Source organism: Clupea harengus, unplaced genomic scaffold (genome assembly GCF_900700415.2).
Source record: "Clupea harengus unplaced genomic scaffold, Ch_v2.0.2, whole genome shotgun sequence".
In the NCBI taxonomy this organism is placed as follows: domain Eukaryota; kingdom Metazoa; phylum Chordata; class Actinopteri; order Clupeiformes; family Clupeidae; genus Clupea; species Clupea harengus.
In genome coordinates this window covers 35,151-54,412 of record NW_024879714.1, presented here as the reverse complement: position 1 = coordinate 54,412, position 19,262 = coordinate 35,151, and the positions used below count along the sequence as shown (strand labels likewise).

General features: G+C 45.3%; 1 protein-coding gene across 1 annotated transcript; it reads left to right on the top strand.

Annotated features, from left to right (window-relative positions):
- Positions 1 to 599: 599 nt before the first annotated feature.
- Positions 600 to 17,267, top strand: pprc1 (PPARG related coactivator 1). The gene is made up of 15 exons (XM_042704707.1): positions 600 to 718; positions 5,018 to 5,207; positions 8,410 to 8,547; positions 8,749 to 8,901; positions 9,103 to 9,186; positions 9,453 to 11,448; positions 11,542 to 11,595; positions 13,524 to 13,584; positions 13,924 to 13,991; positions 14,304 to 14,961; positions 15,214 to 15,408; positions 15,542 to 15,611; positions 15,739 to 15,860; positions 16,052 to 16,203; positions 16,754 to 17,267. Exons 1-15 carry the CDS (start codon positions 600 to 602, stop codon positions 16,852 to 16,854), a joined length of 4,161 nt encoding a protein of 1,386 aa, XP_042560641.1. The 3' UTR covers positions 16,855 to 17,267.
- The last annotated feature ends 1,995 nt before the right edge of the window (positions 17,268 to 19,262 follow it).

Sequence of the window (19,262 nt, the reverse complement as noted above, 5' to 3'; positions counted from 1 at the left end):
CAGCTCACGACACGAAACAAGAAGGGGAGGCCACGCAGAATTTAGGATATTTATAGTAATAATAATATATTTATTAATGATTTACAAGTTTATATAGTTATCTAATAATTATAGCAAACGTGTGGTGAAGATCAGTGTTGTGAAGAGAAACAAAATATGTAATGTAAAGTCAGGTAAATGGTAATATAAACAAACGACGACGATAATCCAAAACCAACGACAACGACAATCCCAAATCCAATTCACTATCCAAATCCAACGATAACCAAAATCCAACGACCAATCCAACGCTCTCCCGGCTTCCATCTGAGCAGGGCTTTTGTAGCCCAACCAATCATGGGTTACACCTGGTTCCAATTCACCTGTTGTAAAGACAGATAGCGAACAGGCATGCAAATATCATGGGGCGGGGCCTAGACCCGCCAGGGTCGTAACATCCCCCCCCCTTATGACAGAAGCCCACCTAAGTGGGATTCTGCACCATCCAAAACCCCCATTTACCTAAACCATCCTATTCACCTATTCACCTATTCACTCATATGCTCCCCATTCATCCAGCTCACCTTTTCACCTATTCACCTATTCACCTTTTCACTCACATGCTCACCATTCATCCAGCTCACCAGTCACACAACCTATTTTCCCCTCAGCAATCCCGGCGGGCCTGGAAAAGCAGTCTAAGAGGGACAGGGGAGGAGACCGGAGAGGAGATAAAATAGTTAGGCAGGCAAGCAATAACACCACACAACTTATCCCCACATCTGGAGCGTGGGACAACGCATTAGTCCCTGCCAGATGGACCTCTTTCCTATGAGGTGTAAAACCACTGTGGACCAGTTTAGTCAGGCCATTCTCAAATAAATACTGGGCCTCGCCCTCCAGAACTTTATTTTTCTGGGTCAGTAGCTGCTTTTTCAGATCCTCAATCTGAGTGTCTTTCTCTGATATCTGGATGTTAAGCTCTTTTACAAGGCGCTCATAGTCTGCCAACTCCATGTCCATGAGAGAGCTCTGCTGAGCATCCTTGCAAAGCTGCTCGAGCTCCTGTGCAGTCTGCTGGAGATGCTGCTTTTGTTGGCACGGCTGATCCTGGAGTTCCACTAGCTTTTCCCTATGTTGCTCAATTATTTTCCCCGATTCCCCTTCTTTCTCATTCATCTGAGATTGAAAGAGTTCCTTTTTATGTTCCAGCTCATGCTGTACCTGATCTTCTCCAGACGCATAGCTCACTACTATTTCCAGTGCCTATTTCTTCAGTGTGTCCACCTGCAATTGAGCTGCTAACCAACTCCAGCGCGTCCGACACACCCACGAAAAACAACAAACTCTTACAAGCCCGGCCAAAACAACAAACAGCGGTAAGCGCTCTTAACCTGCGCGGGGTTTTGCGTTTGCTCAGTAGGTACTCACCTACTCTCACCACCCAGTTACCAACACCTGTACCCAATGTAACTAGTATGCACAGCCCGTCTCTCTCCCAACGAGAGCCCACAGCTGCAGTCACTCTTAAAAATGACTTTCCTCCTCCACGGCAACCCAACGAAAACAAAAAAAGTTTAACCTTACAAATTTCTGCGTGCGTCTCCCCCAATTTGCAATCCCCTTGCTGCTGCACCGGCAGTTTTGTGCCCGTCAGCATCCAAGGCCAATATCCCGATCTATACAATCAATACAGCTTCCCCACCACTATTCCCCAATGAGTGGATGAAAAGTTGTCTTACCAGATTCCCGGGGAAAAAAATCTCGGCGAGCCCCCACGTGTTACGTGCCAGCTCACGACACGAAACAAGAAGGGGAGGCCACGCAGAATTTAGGATATTTATAGTAATAATAATATATTTATTAATGATTTACAAGTTTATATAGTTATCTAATAATTATAGCAAACGTGTGGTGAAGATCAGTGTTGTGAAGAGAAACAAAAGATGTAATGTAAAGTCAGGTAAATGGTAATATAAACAAACGACGACGATAATCCAAAACCAACGACAACGACAATCCCAAATCCAATTCACTATCCAAATCCAACGATAACCAAAATCCAACGACCAATCCAACGCTCTCCCGACTTCCATCTGAGCAGGGCTTTTGTAGCCCAACCAATCATGGGTTACACCTGGTTCCAATTCACCTGTTGTAAAGACAGATAGCGAACAGGCATGCAAATATCATGGGGCGGGGCCTAGACCCGCCAGGGTCGTAACAGTAGGCTCATTAATAATGGCACACAGGTGTTTACCAATTTCAAAACAAGTAATCCATAAGATGTTGCTACAACAAGTTACACCATGTTTTCCCTGTTCCTCTGTCATGGTTGGGTTTATCTTCAAAATGAATTGTACCTTAAATCCTTACGGAACATTTACAAAACCACTTGGGGTAGTTTGCACATTGTGCATATAGCCCGATGATTGCTACTTTGCTATTTTTTCTTTATGATAATATATACCCCTGTCATGTGCATGCACAGGCGGTCATATAGTGTTACTGCTTCACACCCTTTCAGTGTATAGCTGACACAAGTGTAGTTCCTAACATTTTTGGAAACCCAGGGATCTTTTCTATTTAGTGCTATTTCAGTAAATAACCTTGGTTTATTGATTCAAAATATTGGTAGGGTCTGAAATATATCAAAGTCAAAATGTGAGAAAGGTAAGTAACAGCACATTACTTTAAAACTATTAACAGTGTCTTCACAGAACGATGAAATCTGGCTTAACTACTACATCTTAGTATTTTTCAGTTCTTGGGAGTAGAGACCGTGTGTAATATTAGTTTCACTTTTGGCCTCTTTTGACACTTAATATTGGCTCAAGATAGTTGTTATAGAATTTGACGGCCACCGTAGGTACTGGCACACACTTGTAAAGGACATTCAGCTGGTTGCAATTCAGCAACCTTACCACTAGATGCCACTAAAAACTACACTCTGTACCTTTAAATATGTGAACACTGGTTATGATGAAAGGTAGATTGTGTCATTCATAGTAGGTAACGTTTCACACATTATTAGTAAAAAAAAAAAAACCTGCATGGTATCATGAACAAGTATTATGAAACATTTAAAAAACAACTTTGCAACTGTAATTAGGCCCTATTTTATTTTTTAATGTTAGCTTGCAATAGTGTCACATTAATTATCATGCTTCATAAACATGTTATTCAAACACCAATGCTTATTAATATAAAAACATTAAGTATTGTTGCTTATTAATAATAATAATAATAATAATAATAAGTAAATGTATTCTCCACACCTTTTCACCGGATCTATTTCTTAATATTTCTCTCTCTCTCGCTCTGTCAATGTCTTCCTCCAGCCCCCCCCCCCCCCCCCCGAAGGTCATGTAAGGCTGCAAGAAATTGACATGGAAACAGTGTGAAATTAGGCCTCCTTGTTATGCTTTTGTTTGCATATCCATGTTTGCCATTCAAAATCTGCCCCACATCCTCAACTTAGAAATGAGAATGTTTTATTGCAAAGGCCATATATAAAGATGTTTTCTGTGTCTGCGATTAAAATGACCAACAGAAGCAGACCCTAATGTTTGTGTAAAGGTAGAGGCCCAAGACCTCATCCTCTAAGCGAGACAGCAAAAGACGCCCCCTGCTGGGTGTGCAGTATAACTGTTGTTATATTCTGTCAATTGAGTGAAGAGTGTGGCCCAGTCCCAATGCCCGCCCGAAGGCCTAAGGCCCGCCCCTGAACCCTCACAGACTTAATTGCCATCAGCTGGTAAGAGTGCAAGGGCTTGAAATGGTATGGATAGGAACAGGACAGCACGTTGCGATATATCACATTATAGCGGTTGTGTTTTAATGGTTCCAGGCTTCCCTTCCCTGTATATCATGTCACACCGCTATGAACTGTGGGTAATTCCCTCAGACAAAGGCTAGATAAATGCAGACTTACAGAAAGTGTGCATAAAGGGCTCTAAATGTCTGCGTAAAAACGCCCTCGTGCCCTTGACGATCTGACAGTGGGACAGCCCTAAGCCCTGACGGATTTAGCGGGAACACGCCTCAAAGGCTGTGAGCCCATGAGTGTGGACATTGGGATTGGGCCTTTGTGTGTGTGTGTGCGTGTGCATGTGCATGTGCGTGTGCGTGTAGGTGTGTGAGAGAGAGAGAGAGAAAGAAAGAAAAAGTTTGAAGTTCAGGCAAATTTGTGTTCAATTGCATGGCATTTCAAGACTGTACAATAGTTACAAATGTATTTAAAACGACACAAAACAGTTTGTGAGTTGACTTCCTATGTTTTTATTTTTTATTTTATTTGTGTGTGTAGAGGGGGGGGGGGGGTATAACTGGTATACTCAGAAACAAATTCACTCTGTGTCATGTCTTAGGAGTAAGAGTCTGGTGAAGCCAGCTTCTTTCATCTCAACTGGAGAAAGGGGGATCTCCACATTCTCAAAGACTTCATCTACACTAAAGGAAACTTATGGTTCATCATTATTGGGATTAAAGTCTACTGTTCAAAGAGGACACACTTTCACATCTTGGGGAAGTGCTAAATTTGACACATGTGCCTCTGAATCCCTGGTCACATGCATGTCACAGGTCATTGTGACTTTGTCATGTTTACTTAGTGAAAACAAATAGTAATTTATGTGCAGATCTAGCATCAGTGTAACTTTAATAAATTCACACAAAGGACTGTGTCTGTGTGATTCAGTGTGTCTAGCACCGGTTTAATCAACGGCTGCATATAGACTCTGCATACAGTCGATTTAATCATTAAAGAATTAACTGAATAGTCAAACAACTGCTTTAGGAAAGTATAACAGTGTTTTTTTTTTTTACTATGTTTAGAATTTGATTTAAGTTAACTGATTAAATCGTCTCAAGCTGAAATTTGTACATACAATACAAGGACAAACGTGTATGCATATATTCCTGAAACTGAACCTCTTGCATACAAGGGCCACAGATCCACACATGAGCAAACTCTCCAGCTCCTAGTGTTGAATGGTGTCAACTGATTTGCCAATACCTTAGACACGCCCATATGAACTTTGACAGGAAGCGTCGTTTTGCCGGGAATGCAAATACCACGTGTCTCCGGCAGTACGGCTGTGAAGCATTGCAGTGCAAATCACGTCTTCACAAGGAGCGGTTGTAAGATGGCGGCCCGGTGGGGAACAGGCGAAGAGATTTTAAATGCTCATAATATGGAGTTTTTCTCAACTACAAGCCTGGATGAGGTATGGAACCGTCGAAATAACACCCGATAAAACAATTGGGCGATTAGGTGTGATCGCTTTCTTTATTGAAGTGAAGATGCTCGTCAGTGAAAGGATGCACACGCTAAAGTGACACGTGGATAGTTGTGGAATGAAACGTAAAAGTCGTGATAAACGACTTGCTGAGAATGTTGGGCTTTGCTTTTTCATATCGGTTGTGAAATATTCAATTTCAAAATGTAAAGATAACGCTTGTGATGTGATCATTTGTTCGAATAATTTGTTCCGACACGATGATCTTATAGGTAAAGACGCATGTGTGTGTTGTGTACATCGTGTGCTTGATTCGGTTTGCATGCTGAGGTCCAGTTAGCTGCTAACTAGCATCTTAGCTAGCGAACTAGCTTGATTGTTTAGATTCAGTTCGTATTAGTTTAATTCATTGATGCAGGAAAATGTATCACGCAAAGTTTGTTAAAGAACCATTGGTTACATTTAGTAATTGAGGTGTCAATTATTATTGTGAACATATTTAGCTTATTTGATGATTTCCCTTTAACCGAGTCTTGTAGAGTCTGACTAATGTTACCTTACTTTATTCATAAATTGGTCAGCAGGTTAGGATGACCACCTCCTAGATAATGCATCCCTGATGCGATGTTAAGGTTTACGTAATCCGATTTTTCCTTGAAATAATTTCTAAGGTTTTAAACGAGTTCCAAATCAGATTTGGATTGCCTAAATTCCACGTGGTTCCAACATGTTGCATCTACTGTCTGTGTTAACTAGGTGTGCTGTTGCATGCAAATGGTAAAGAATGTATGGATTCAATTTGTCCAATGTAACACTCAATGGGATCCTAATGGGTGAAATGTTACTTATGAAAGTAGTGTTTTCATGTTGAGGGTAGGTGCAACCTATGAACTAATCCATTAAAAGTAAACATGTGGGTCCATAGGAAGTTTGGATTTGATGGTCTGTAACTGTCAATGAACGTATCAATTACCACAGTAAAATACTGTAAGTCGTGGCTAAGAAAATTGGATTGGTAAAATCATCCATGCTTTATATTGTTTTTTTTAATATAAGATTCGAAGCTGCCGGTAGTTTGTTGTCGGCAACACGTGGGTTACGGCGCTGAGGTGAAAGTCCTTTATCCATCCGGTGCGGTGACGCGATGCACGTGGGTGACATCGCATGGAGTCATCGGTATCCATTAAGATTTTCCCGGAAACATTTCATGTCTTAAATTTGATGTTTAAGATCCAGCGAACACACGTGTTAACTGTATATCGGTGTCCGCTTTGTATTTTCATTACATTACTTTTGCCCTCTGAAATAAAATGCTGTTTAGGGCGAAATGGGGAAACGCAATTGGCCCCATGTGTTTCAAGGGTGTATGCCATTAACTCGCGAGTTTTTATTTCTCGATATATTAACATTCATATTGCTAACTAAAAATGAACTCCAGCCATGATCAACAAGTCAATTCAGGATCAGACTGAGCAGTTAACAAGCACTAAGTTAGCTGGTTGATGGCCCTTAGTTTTCTGATTTTATTTAGGCTATTGATCTATTTTTCAAGACACTGATTGCATCTTGTGTTTTACCGTAGGGATAACCTTGTCATGAGCCCTCTGATTCATTGTATTTGAGTGTGTGAAATGAGGCTAATCAGTGGTGTGAATTAAGACCTGCTCCCCATACATAGGAAGTGTCTTTCAATGTAAAATTGTTACTCCACTTGCAAGGTTGTGTGCCTCACCTCTTAGTTTGATACCTGTGCTTGACTCCGAGATGGGTACATTTAAAGAGGGACTTGTTCAAATTTCTGAATAACTGTCTTGTAGTAATGGAGTGTGGGACTTGTGGGTTGAGTTCTCTCTGCCCTGGTCCTGGGGACAAAACTAATACATTTTATCTTTGCTGGAATGCCTGTTGAAGGTTGAGTTGACATCTGTGTGTGCCTTAAAGCCATCTACCATTTTCTCCAATAAAAAAAAATCCCTCAGTCTTGACTCCACACTGGAATTTGCATATTGCCTCAGACAGAAATTGCATCCAAACTGGTTTAGTTTGTATTGCCTGATACCCTTTCAAAGACCGTTATGTCTCCAGTCAGCCTTAACCTGTTTCCTAATCCAGTGGTTCTCAAATGGGGGTATGTGAGATGTTTTATAAAATATATTTAAAATTATTATACGGCTTTTCAGAATGTTCCAAAAAGTTCTGTTGATTTGAATGGGCCACCCCAACGTTCGCAGGTCTGTAATTTCTTGATATTCACTGCTGCGAAAAGTTGATGACCGCTGTCATTGGCAACGGGTTTTGTGCTTCTACTCTTTCATATAATTCCGCGAGTAGTCCGGTCATTTATCGTAACGGAAAGTCATTGTAACTTGAAGTCAGCAAGTAATGGGTTGCTACGCAACACCTGAAACATTAAAATTCTATTAGCCTGAAGAACTATTTTTTTCTTAGCGGATATCACGAAACGGCAACAAAATCATTTAAAAGAGGTATTTTGGAGGAATGTCTTCTATTGTTTTGGCAGGTAACTGTATAATAAGCGGGATAATGTTTAGTGATTAGTGACCGTGACTTATACTAGCTGCGCGTCTGGGTCCTGTTCATCCTGTCGAGATTTATTTTTAGATAATGACCGCCAGACTATACATTATTATTGCTAGCTACCTGTCACTAATCAGGAAACACTTCTGGAAGTGTCATCTGACCGTGGCCTCCAGATGAGGTTTGCCATATCCACACTCATACAGTTTTGGGTGTGTGTGAAGCAGGAGCACCCTGACCTGGGACATAAAGCTTTGGAGCAGCTACTACCCTTTGCCTCCACATATTTATGTGAGGCTAATTCTCTGCAATTACTGTGATCAAAACAAAGCAGAGAAACAGACTCTGCCTGGAGAAGAGCTTGATCACAGCAATTGCCTCCCTGCCACCAAGACTGACAAAGATTCTCTAAAGCACAAGTTTCTCACTAAAATGTAATTGCAAAAGCAATCAGTTCAATGCAACAATGTTCAATCTTCAGTGTTGACAGTTTAATAAATCAGACAATGAAGGCATAGCGCTGTTTATTACATATTTTTTTCAATGCTTTGCACTGATTAGGGGGTAATTGGCTGAAAAAAATGTTCACAGGGGTACATCACTGAAAAAGTTGAGAACCACTGTCCTAATCCTTCTCCCTCTCACCTAACAGGCGGAGGCCCTTCAGGGCGCTCTCACGGTGGACTGTATGGAGGACCAGGGCTTGCACTCGAGAGATGTGGTGGAAGCCTTGCATGGTTGCCTGGACCCCTCCATCCTTTCCATCTTTGAGGACTCCCCCATCGGAGAGGTGTGTGTGTGTGTGTGTGTGGACGGTTGGGCATGTCTGGACATGCCTTGAGATTCTGCTGAGTTGGCCGTTTTACCTCATGTCAGGTTATATCTTGGACTGAGTGCACCCAGCTGTGGCCAGAGCCATGATTTTGTTTATTATTAGTCCCACATTTTGAATTTAGAATACCATGGTGATTGGAATCAATTTTGTCCCCAGGCAAAAATTGGAATTGACGAGGAGAGTGAGGCGACTCTGCTTACTGCATTAACTGAAATACTTGACAATGTGGACGACGAGAACCTGTCCCCATTTGACACCCTGCCCGACGTGGAGCTGTTAACAGGTCAAAAGGGCCGAGAGCACTCACCGGTGAGTTCCCAGCTGCTAGCTACCTGTGACGGTGCATCAGAGGTCTGGGTGGGGTGGGGACAGTGAAAGTGTGTGTGCAAGTGGTTGACTAGTTGCCATTGTGCACCATTTAAATAATTATGAATGCGTTGGGTCTAGTTTGTTTTTAAATTGGGGAGGTGTTGGATTTTCTCTAACAAATTTCGATGTTTGTTTTACCAGCTGAGGAAGCTCCTGTGCCTGTCACGGTCTCCCCCAGACAGAGAGTCCATGTTCAACACGAGGTCATTTTCCAGTCCAGGAAAGGTAAAACAGCCTGTAAAGAACTCCTCATGAGCAGTTTCAGTGTTTTGATTACTTCACACACACATAGTCTCTATCTGTTTCTCTTCTATGACTGCCGAATGTAGACGACACATTTGTGCCAGTTGGAATAGAGTAAACAACCGTGTAAAATGGAGCAAATGGCATGTGTAGCCTACGATGACCTCTTGACCATTTCTCAGCCTGTTTGCTGCTGTTACATAGGATCTTATAAATAAAGTGCTAACACTCAGCATGTCTCTCTGCAGAGTTTACCCAGAATGCCAAACGTGACGATTCAGAGGAGCGACGGAGAGGACGAGGAGGAGTTTGCGCTCTTGTCTGACATTGACCCGTCTGTGGACATGCTGGATTGGAGTAGTTTGTCACTGGAGCAGGACGGTAGCTGTGTGGCAGTCACCCTGGGCGACTTGGTGAAACGCATGCACTGTGTGGCCGTGTGTCTTGAGGAGGGTGCAGATGAGCAGATGCTTCCGGAAGGTGGGATTGTGCTTGAGGTGGTGGACCAGGGGGAGCACGGCGAACCTATCCTGGCCATCCCTAACCTGAGTGTTCAGCTGCCGGTTGCTGGTTCTGCAGAGTCCAAACAGGAGGTTCCAGATGAGACCCCTGAGGTATGCCAACAATCCGCCGCTCCGGAGAGTCATGTGGATGCAGTGGAGCCGGCAGGCTCACCCCCTCCAGCACTCCAGGATAAGGAAGAGAAGGTGGTCATCAACCGACCAAAAGAAGAGATGTCCGAGAAGTGTCCCTCGCGCAGGAAAAAGAAACGGAAAAATAAAGAGGCCCAACCCCCGCCTGTATCTGAGGGAAGGGTTTTGAGAAGCGCATCGAAGGATCTGGCGAAGAAGACTCAGAAAGAGCAGAAGCAGCAGCAGCAGCAGCAGCAGCAGCAGCAGCAGCAGCAGAAGAAGAAAAAGGTGATCTTTGCCCCAGTCTCAACACCCCACTCTGAGGCGGTCATACCTATACCCCCAGCTGCCTTGATTGACCCCCCTCAGGCAATACCCCAAACCCCCGTAGAAAAGAACCCAGTGCCCTCATCTAATGAGCTCAGGATGGATGCTACCTCACCCAAAGCGTCACCAGTTCCTGAATCACCACCTATGCCAGTCCCATCACCCGTGCCCGCCCCAGTGACCTCACCCAGTACTACCTCCCCCGTACCAGTCGGTGCCTGCACCCAGGAAGTGGTTCCGGAGGAGACTGCAGTTCCTGCGCTCAGCGAGTCCAAACCCAAGCCCCTGAGCCTGCAGCAGTACCGCCTCATGCGTCAGCAGAAGAAGCCCTCTCCCCTGGAGAACGCTGGGGACAACAGCACCAAGTGGCCCTCTCTACCCGAGGCTCCCATGGAGCTGCCCCCCATTCCCTGCCTGCCGCAACCCAGCCCCAAGGATCCACGCAAGGCCTCTACCCCCGCAGCCAGCAAGGAGCCCCCTCCCGAAGAAAAACTTGTCTGGCAGCCAAAAGGTCTGGCTGCTCCTCCCACTCCAGAGGCCCTGCTGGTGCCGCCCGCCTCACTTGTGGCGGCCTCCAGCAAGCCCACAGTGCCCAAACCTGTTCCTGCTCAAACTTCCTCATCACCTCCTGTTCCTGTTCCAGCCCCAGCCCAGAGCCCTACTCTGCAGCCCCAGAGCCAAGCTTCGCTAGCCGCATCACCAAACACTACGACCAGCAATGTCTCGCTTCATGCCGCTCAGCCACCAAAGCAAACTGCTGTTTACAAGGACGCTCCACTACCAAGTGCCACAATACCCTTGGCCACACGGGTGCTGCAGGCTGTGGTGTCGCAGCCACGCATCGCCCAGCTGCTTGCCGCTGCCCTCAAGGGCCAGAAGCTGCCGTTGGTGTCACCTCAGGTGGCCGCAAAACCCCAGGCCCCAGGTGAAGTTGCCCCCAGAACCACTAAAGAGGCTCAGCCTGCTGTTACCGCTGCCCCACAGAGGGTGGATGCTGGTCCTGCGGCTTCAGCTGCTCCTTTGCCAGCCCTGAAAAAGCCAGAGCAGACCACAGTGCCACCCAAGTCAGAGCCAGCCAAAGTGGCTGTGCCAGTCACAGTGACCCAGCAGCGGAGGCAGGCACCCACTGCAGCCGCTGTGCCCACCCCTCTGATGGTCCCAGCGCAGAGCCAGCGCAAAGCCCTACCTGCTCAGCCTGCACAGCAGAAGCAAACACCAGCTGTGGCACCATCCAAAGGGAAGAGCCAGACCGAGGAGCTGATTGAGTCCTTTACAAGTGAGATCGGTAAGCAATGTTTCATTTCAAGTCTGTGTGCGTGTGCTTTTTGTGAATATGTTCAAATTACACTTGAGTTACCCCTTTTTTCCTCCTGTTTAGGTATCGAAGCTTCTGATCTTGCTAGCTTGCTCGAGCAGTTTGAGGAGACCCAAGGTAAGCAATGGTTTGCCCACGTGGCTCTGTTGACCTGGAGAAAGTGCTGGTTAACAGTCCTTGGTTGTGGGGGGTGGCCTAGTCCTTCCCTGTCTGTGTGTCTCTAAATTTAACAGACGGTGGTGAAGCGGAGTAGAAGAGCTATAACCGGAGTTAGCTGGTGTAGAGTGTAGATTTTGGGGGCAAGTTTTCTGGTGTTGTGTGGCAGCATTGGACAAGGCTGGGATTCCTTAGTGGGGCCTTGGTGGGTAATTGACCAGGCTGTGCAGTCTTGTGATCTGTGTGATGGTGGCATTCCAGTGAAACAAGGAAGGTGAATGAGTTCTCAGAAACGTGGCAGCGTAGCAAAGTCTTGGTGAAGCTGTGAGAGGTTCTGTGTTCCTGAGTAAACCTGGAGCACAGTTCACTGACGAGTAGTGTTCTGCTCAGATCTGGGAACTCTTATCTACACGGACAGTTAGAGTACTTGTTTTTATCTTATCTGGACTTGCATTAATTGGCCTTTAGTGTAAAAGCCAGGATTTGGAGTTTGAGCGAGTTTTTCAAAACTCTTCAGTCTCCGAGATTGTGCCCTCTATCTGGAGCCTTTGCCCCATGTTCGGTAGTCTCGCAGCTGAGGTGTGCCACCTCAATAGACTTTGTAGGAATTTCATTGGTCAGAATGCCAAAGGTGTCTAATGAAATAACAAATTGAGTTCTAGGACTGTTCAAGTGATGGTTGAAGATGGGTGTTTGAATATCCTGCAACCTTCGGGTTCCTATGGCATTGTTGTAGTAAGGAGAGCTCCGTGAGAGCTGCTGTCCCTTGGACAGGCACTGCTGGCCCTGGGGGTCTTTAAGAGGAGCTGTAGTGCAACCGGAACAGCTGCCATGTGCTCATGCATGCTTAGCCACTGGAATTCTGCCCTGTCCGCAAATCCATTTTCACCCGGGATGGGGAGAGTGGACGGGGGTGCGCTGCCTTTGTCTGTTTGCAGGCGTCGCTCACATCCAGGGCATCAGGGGAGTGTGTGTGTGTGAGGCCAACAGGGAGAGATGGGCCCCTTTCGATAACAGTTTGGAGGTGACGTCGTGCAGCTAATCTGGTGTTTCATTGCAGACAAGCAACATAAAACCTAAAAGCACACTTGTTTTCATATAGTTATATTCCAAGTTGTTGTTGTTCAGAGTTACTAAACCTACATTTCTCTGCTGTCTAATTGAACTGCTTCCCATGGAAATGGCCGTCTGTCGCCCAGTGACGTGTTGTCTGTTTTATAGAATCCCTGACTCAGCCAGTGCTGGAGTCATTCAGAGCAACCTGTCTGCAAATGCTGGTTCTATTTGTTGTCCTGCTCGACAGCCACGTTTAAAAGGCTGCTTTCCTGCTATGGTTGGGTGAAACCTAACCAACCAGCACCCTTCATTCAGTAGTAGTTTTATAATTCGGCACAACCAGGAACCTATGGTGAAATTTGGTCTTTTTTACATGTGCCTGTCCGCATATGATTCTATTTATGTTCGAGTTGTATTTGTAAACCTTTCAAACACACCAAGCCATATTGAAAAGGCATTCAAAACTATAATAACTCCTTAATGTCATAGGAAGTGTGAAACCATACATTTAGTTGTACATTAAAACAGATTATTGACAGGTCATAGAGTGCCATTTGATACAATCATTGGGAGAATGTTGTGATCAGTAGACTTGGTTCAGGCCTTGGGCCCACAGTGCCTCTGTCCTAGCAACAAGCTTGGGGGGAGTAATGGCTTTCCAAAATCAGTGCAGGTGCGTGTGCCAACTGTCATTAGGCGTGGGGGGGAGAGTAATTATCCGTTTCAAGGAATGCGCTGGTTGGTTGTGATTTGCTTGTGTATTTTAACACACGGGTGCTGCTGGGACACTGGACTGCTCATTCATCCCCCTTCCCCCTCCATCTCTCCTGCAGCCAAGGTGGAGCGCACTGTGCCGGAGGTCTTTGGCAGAGCAGCCGCTGTAGGAAACTCCAGGTGAGTAAAGTTCCGGAGGCACGGTGGGAGTTACCCTACAGCCTTCATGCTGCTCTCACACACACGTTCCAAACACCGCCATGTTTGTGAGTGTGTGCGTGCACATATATCTGTGTGTGTGTGTGTGGTGATGGTGGTTGCACCACTCCATCGCCAAGACCTACCGAAGAGAGGAAAAGGTGACAGCCCAGCCCTAGAATGGGAAGCTGGTCTTTCATGACTGTTCCGCAAGCATTGGCCTTATGTGTTTGTCTGCTGTGTTCATTGTTTTATGTGCTGTTAATGGGTTTTTTTTTTCCCCCACCTAAGTAGTCTGATAAGATGTGTGTTTGTTTCCAGCGTTGAGCCAGCTATGGAGACTAAAGCATTGGAGGGAACAAAAGTCCATGACCTCGGCAGCACAGCAGGTGAGTCGAGTCGGTTTCTTGCCTAGCTCTGTTCACTCGGACAAACATGTTAATGTAACTAACTGGGTTGCTATGAAAGGGCACATAGAGCATCAACCAATGCTATCTGTCATTGTGGTGTCTGAATGGGAAACGGATGTTCCTTAATTCCCTCTAGAGAGGTGTGTGTGTGTGTGTGTGTGTGTGTGTGTGTGTGTGGGGGTGTGGGTGTGTGGGTGTGGGTGGGTGTGTGTGTGTGTGTGTGTGTGGGTGTGTGGTTTTATTCTGTAATTTGTAGAACCAGAAAGAGGTCTGTTCTCACCCTACCCGCAGGCCTCACTCCTCCAGGCACCCCGCCTCATCAGATGTGGAGGCCCCTGGTGCCAGTAGTCTCGCAGGGCAAAAGTAAGATGGCCGACGGTGCCAAGCAGACCCCCACAAAGCTTATCATACAGATTGACCCTCGGCCTTTACCTTCAAACAAACTTCGTGGCAGGGTTCAGCCCCTGGTTGCCAACCCGGCAGCCTTCCAGCCCTTCTCCCCCGACCATGACTACTGCCTCCCCTCAAAGGAGTCTTCCTCTGATGGTGGCGAGCGCTTGAACATCAAGCCACAGCAGTCTACCGTCAAGACCATTGAGCTCCCCTTGGAGAGAAAGGTGTCACGACAGCCCTCGACACAGTGCCCCCCTGTGGCCAGTATATGCAGCAAGGCCAACAGTGCTCCTCCCCCTCTAGATGAAAAGATCTTGAGCAGCTCTGTCCTGGTGACCCCAGACGCCTCTCCGTCCAGGGTCGAACCGGAGGCGGCAAGAACGAGAATCCCCAAGCGCGAGTCTCCCTTGGGCCATGTGTCCCGTTCCCCTAGCCCCTGTTGCAGGAAGAGGGGGCGGGCAAGGCGGCGCCAGTCAGCACACTCCAGCTCCAACAGCTCAGACTCCAGCTCCAGGTCAAGATCCAGGTCTCGGTCCAGATCTCCCCCCAGAAAACGGTAAATAGTTACGATTAGCTGGCTGACCACCTGCCTCCAACATCTGGGAGTTGGAGCAAAATGAGCACCTATATTCAATTTGATCATTTCTGTAAATGGCACCTTTTTTTTGTTTTTTAAGTGTTTGTAATGCCATAACATCAGTTGTCTGGGTTGAATATGGTCCATGTTGGGTTCCCTCATTTCTTTGTTTCTGTTGAAGTAAAGCACCCTTAACTAAAGCACCCTTTACTCATTGTAAACTGTCTGCAGGTGTTATCGCTCTCGTTGTTCTGAGAGCAGCTCCAGCTCTGGGTCCAGGTCCTGTTCACGCTCACGGTCTCGGTCCCACTCCCCACACAGACGGCGGAGATACTCGTACTCCAGCTCGCTCTCTGGCTCCTGGAGTCGATCCAGATCCCGCTCAAATTCCCCACAGTCACACAAGCACTGGAGAAGCCGGTGCAGGTGAGGACGACTGTCATTCAAGCTTTTCAGACTTCATAGGGATTCCTGTAGGTCTCACTATTGGCCTCCATTGTGTGAGGTATGGTTGTGTTCAAAGCATCTTAATACATCAAGTGCATTCTTGCTCCTCTAGCCCTACATCCACCTATTACGGCAACCGGGACCACAGCGACGAAGTGAATAGGCACAAAGAGAAGGCTATTGTAAGTTGTTTTGATTTTATTTTGTTATTTGCACACCCCTTGCCAGCATTGTGTAGTGTAAGCACTTGCAAAGAAAAATAGTTCCAGCCATTCGGGTTGATGACTTGCTCCTTCCCCATGGCTGCAGGAGGAACGTCGGGTGGTTTACGTCGGTCGCATCCGTGGAGGGATGACACGTCCTGAACTGAAAGAGCGCTTCTCGTTGTACGGAGAAATAGAGGACTGCACCCTGCACTTTAGAGAGCACGGGTAAGTGTGTTTGTCTGTGTATGCGTGCATCTACATCTACATCTACATTCCCCCGTTTTACCTGTTGGCATAGTGCTCACCCTGTCATAACGATCTGTGCTAGATCTAGTCGTCACAAAATATTTGCGTTTGCATCCATGTGTCAAGTTTTTTAATATTTTAGTTTTAAATATATATCTGTACATTTTCAGGGACAATTATGGCTTTGTCACTTACTACGACACAAAAGATGCCTTTACTGCCATTGAGAATGGCGGCAAGCTCCGGCGACCCAACGAGCTGCCATTTGACCTCTGCTTTGGAGGCCGGCGGCAGTTCTGCAAAGCCACTTACTCTGATCTTGGTAAGTTGCTAGTCAATGTTGAAGTTGTTACCTCTGTAAAGCTTTGAGTAGACACTGGGAACAATGCTGGGCTAGTTTTAGACTTTCGGATAGAACAAATAAATGTTTGTCTACCTAGATGCAAGAAATAATGCAGCTAATTTTGTGGCCAGCTTGCCTGGAAATGCTAAACTGATGGTGTCAGTTGAAGTGATGGACAAGACCAGCTAGTCCAGGAAACATTCCTGATTATGCTTTATTAGCCAGGAAAGATGCTTATGGAGCTAGAGCTCTGAGTACCTTTTTTTTTTTTTTTTTTTTTCATCCATTTCAGATTTTTTTTTTTTTTTTTTAAACATTATTATGTAGCTACTTAATGCAACCTTTTAGACTGGACTCAACAGTGTCGTAATCCAGAGCTGGGCTGAGCTCAGATAAACTGTTCTACCATCATGGTCAATTGTCAAAGGGTTACAAAGTTCGATCAAATGGCAAAATAATTTCCCCAGAATATCTAGTCTTGTAGCCACTACTTCACACCTTTTTCCCCCCTCTTTGTTATCTCTTTTAGATTCAAGTCGGGATTATGACCCAACAACAGCTAAACGCAAAATTGATGCACTAGACTTCGACACTTTACTCAAGCAAGCCCAGAAAAACTTGAAGAGGTAACATGGAGAAGCCTGGGTTGCAGGATGGAGACCCAAATCAATTACCTCAGGGCCTTCGCCAGGCTTCAAGCTTCCTCTGCTGCCCAGATGTTTGTTTTGGTTGACTGTTTTTGTTTTAGTTTGTCCTAGTTTTCTGTTTGTTTTTGCAAGCTTACACCTTCTATTGAAGTGAAGATTTGTATGAAAAGATTAAAATAGTACCAAAAAAAAACCAGAATTATTTGAAATGAAATTGAATTTTTTTTTTTAAAGATTGATTTATTTAAATGTTTTATTTGACATGCCAAGCGCTGGGAAACATTTTAAGACATGGAAAATTATGTTGAAATGGGAGCTTTTATCAGTGTTTGGGGATGATTGTGAATAACATTACACAAAATGTATGTCAACCCTAATAAATATTTAAACTGGCAAGGTGTGGCCGTGTTGTCATCTGTTGAACATATACCGGCTTGTTCCGTTAACCTGTTTGGTAGATCGATTTGGTGTTTTATATCGTTGGAAAGCCTGTTTATTTACCTTTTAAATACTCCTTAACACTCAGATGAACAAGACATGTTAGTCCAAACTTTTTTTCTGAGTTTATTTACATGTCCTGCAAGCTAAATTTGTGCAAATCCACATTTTTATTGATTGAGCACAGACATTGAGACACCCATACAAGTAGACTTACCCATTTTAACTTCAATACTACTGATACATTTGACCCTACTATTTCACACGTGGGTACTACTGTATTGACTGAATAATTGTTGCCCTTGTAACATACAACTAATCCTCATGTTGACGTCTAACCTGATCACTTGAACCATTGGGATCTTAAAAGCCACATCCTTTCAGGCACATTGCATCCACTTGGTTAATACTCTTAAATGAATCTCACACATACATTGGGTCTCTTAAAACAAAACAAAAAAACACTGATACATTACCTATATTGCAATGTGTAAATGTGCAGATACTGCACGTTCAAAGCTTGCACCACAGAATTGCAACACCCTTCGTTGGAATTCTGCATTTCATGGCGATTGTTCAGAGAAATTGAAGAGTTGGTGAACTTGTTATTTTCAATTATAACAATATGACAGACGTTACTCTTTCGACAGTGCTTTTCAATAAGGCCACCAATGATGAAAGATTTAAAAAGACAGAGGAAATGACAATATATAATATGTACACTGCTCCAAAAAATTAAAGGAACACTTTGAAAACACATCAGATCTCAATGTGAAAAAAATGATGTTGGATATCTATACTGATATGGACAGTTTAATGTCTTAGGAACGAAAGGATGCCACATCTTTTGATGGAAATAAAAGTTTTCAGCCTACAGAGGGCTTAATTTTATAGACACCCCAAAAAATCAAAGTGAAAAAATTATGTGGCAGGCTAGTCCATTTTGCCAAAATTCAATTTCTGCAGCTCAAAATGCTTCTCAATATGGCCCCTACGTGCTTGTATGCATGCTTGACAACGTCGCGGCATGCTCCTAATGAGACAACGGATGGTGTCTTGTGGGATGTCCTCCCAGATCTGTCTAAGGGCATCAGTGAGATTCTGTAAAGTCTGAGGAGCAACCTGGCGGCGTCTGATGGACCGAAACATAATGTCCCAGAGGTGTTCTATCGGATTTAGGTCAGGTGATCGTGAGGGCATTTCAATTGTATCAATTCCTTCATCCTCCAGGTACTGCCTGCATACTCTTGCCACATGAGGCTGGGCATTGTTGTGCATCGGGAAGAACCCAGGACCTACTGCACCAGCATAGGGTCTGACCATGGGTTCAAGGATTTCATCCAGATACCTAATGGCAGTCAGACTGCCGTTCTCTAGCCTGTAGAGGTCTGTGCCCACGACCCACTACCAAACCGGTCATGCTAAACGATGTAGCAGGCAGCATAGCGTTCTCCTTGGCTTCTCCAGACCCTTTCACATCTATCACAGGTGCTCAGGGTGAACCAGCTCTCATCTGTGAAAAGCACAGTTCACCAGTGGCAGACATGCCAATTCTGGTGTTCTATAGCAAATGCCAAACGAGCTCCACGGTGCTGGGCAGTGAGCACAGGGCACACTACAGGACGTCCAACCTCATGAAGTCTGTTTCTGATTGTTTGGGCAGAGACATTCACACCAGTGGCCTGCCGGAGGTTATTCTGTAAGGCTCGGGCAGTGCTCAACCTGTTCCTCCTCGCACAAAGCAGCAGATATCGGTCCTGCCGATGGGTTGAGGACCTTCTACGGCCCTGTCCAGTTCTCCTAGAGTAGCTGCTTGTCTCCTGGAATCTCCTCCATGTTCTGGAGATTGTGCTGGGAGACACATCAAAACTCCTTGCAACGGCACGCGTGGATGTGCCATCTGGGAGGAGTTGAACAATCTGTGCAACTTCTGTAGGGTTAAGAAATCGCCTC

Excerpts from the sequence above, each read along its gene's own strand:
- pprc1 (XM_042704707.1), top strand. The coding sequence starts at position 600 with ATGCTCACCATTCATCCAGCTCACCAGTCACACAACCTATTTTCCCCT. Across the intron at positions 13,585-13,923 it reads GCCGCTGTAGGAAACTCCAG|CGTTGAGCCAGCTATGGAGA; the intron begins GTGAGTAAAGTT and ends GTTTGTTTCCAG. Across the intron at positions 14,962-15,213 it reads AGATCTCCCCCCAGAAAACG|GTGTTATCGCTCTCGTTGTT; the intron begins GTAAATAGTTAC and ends AACTGTCTGCAG.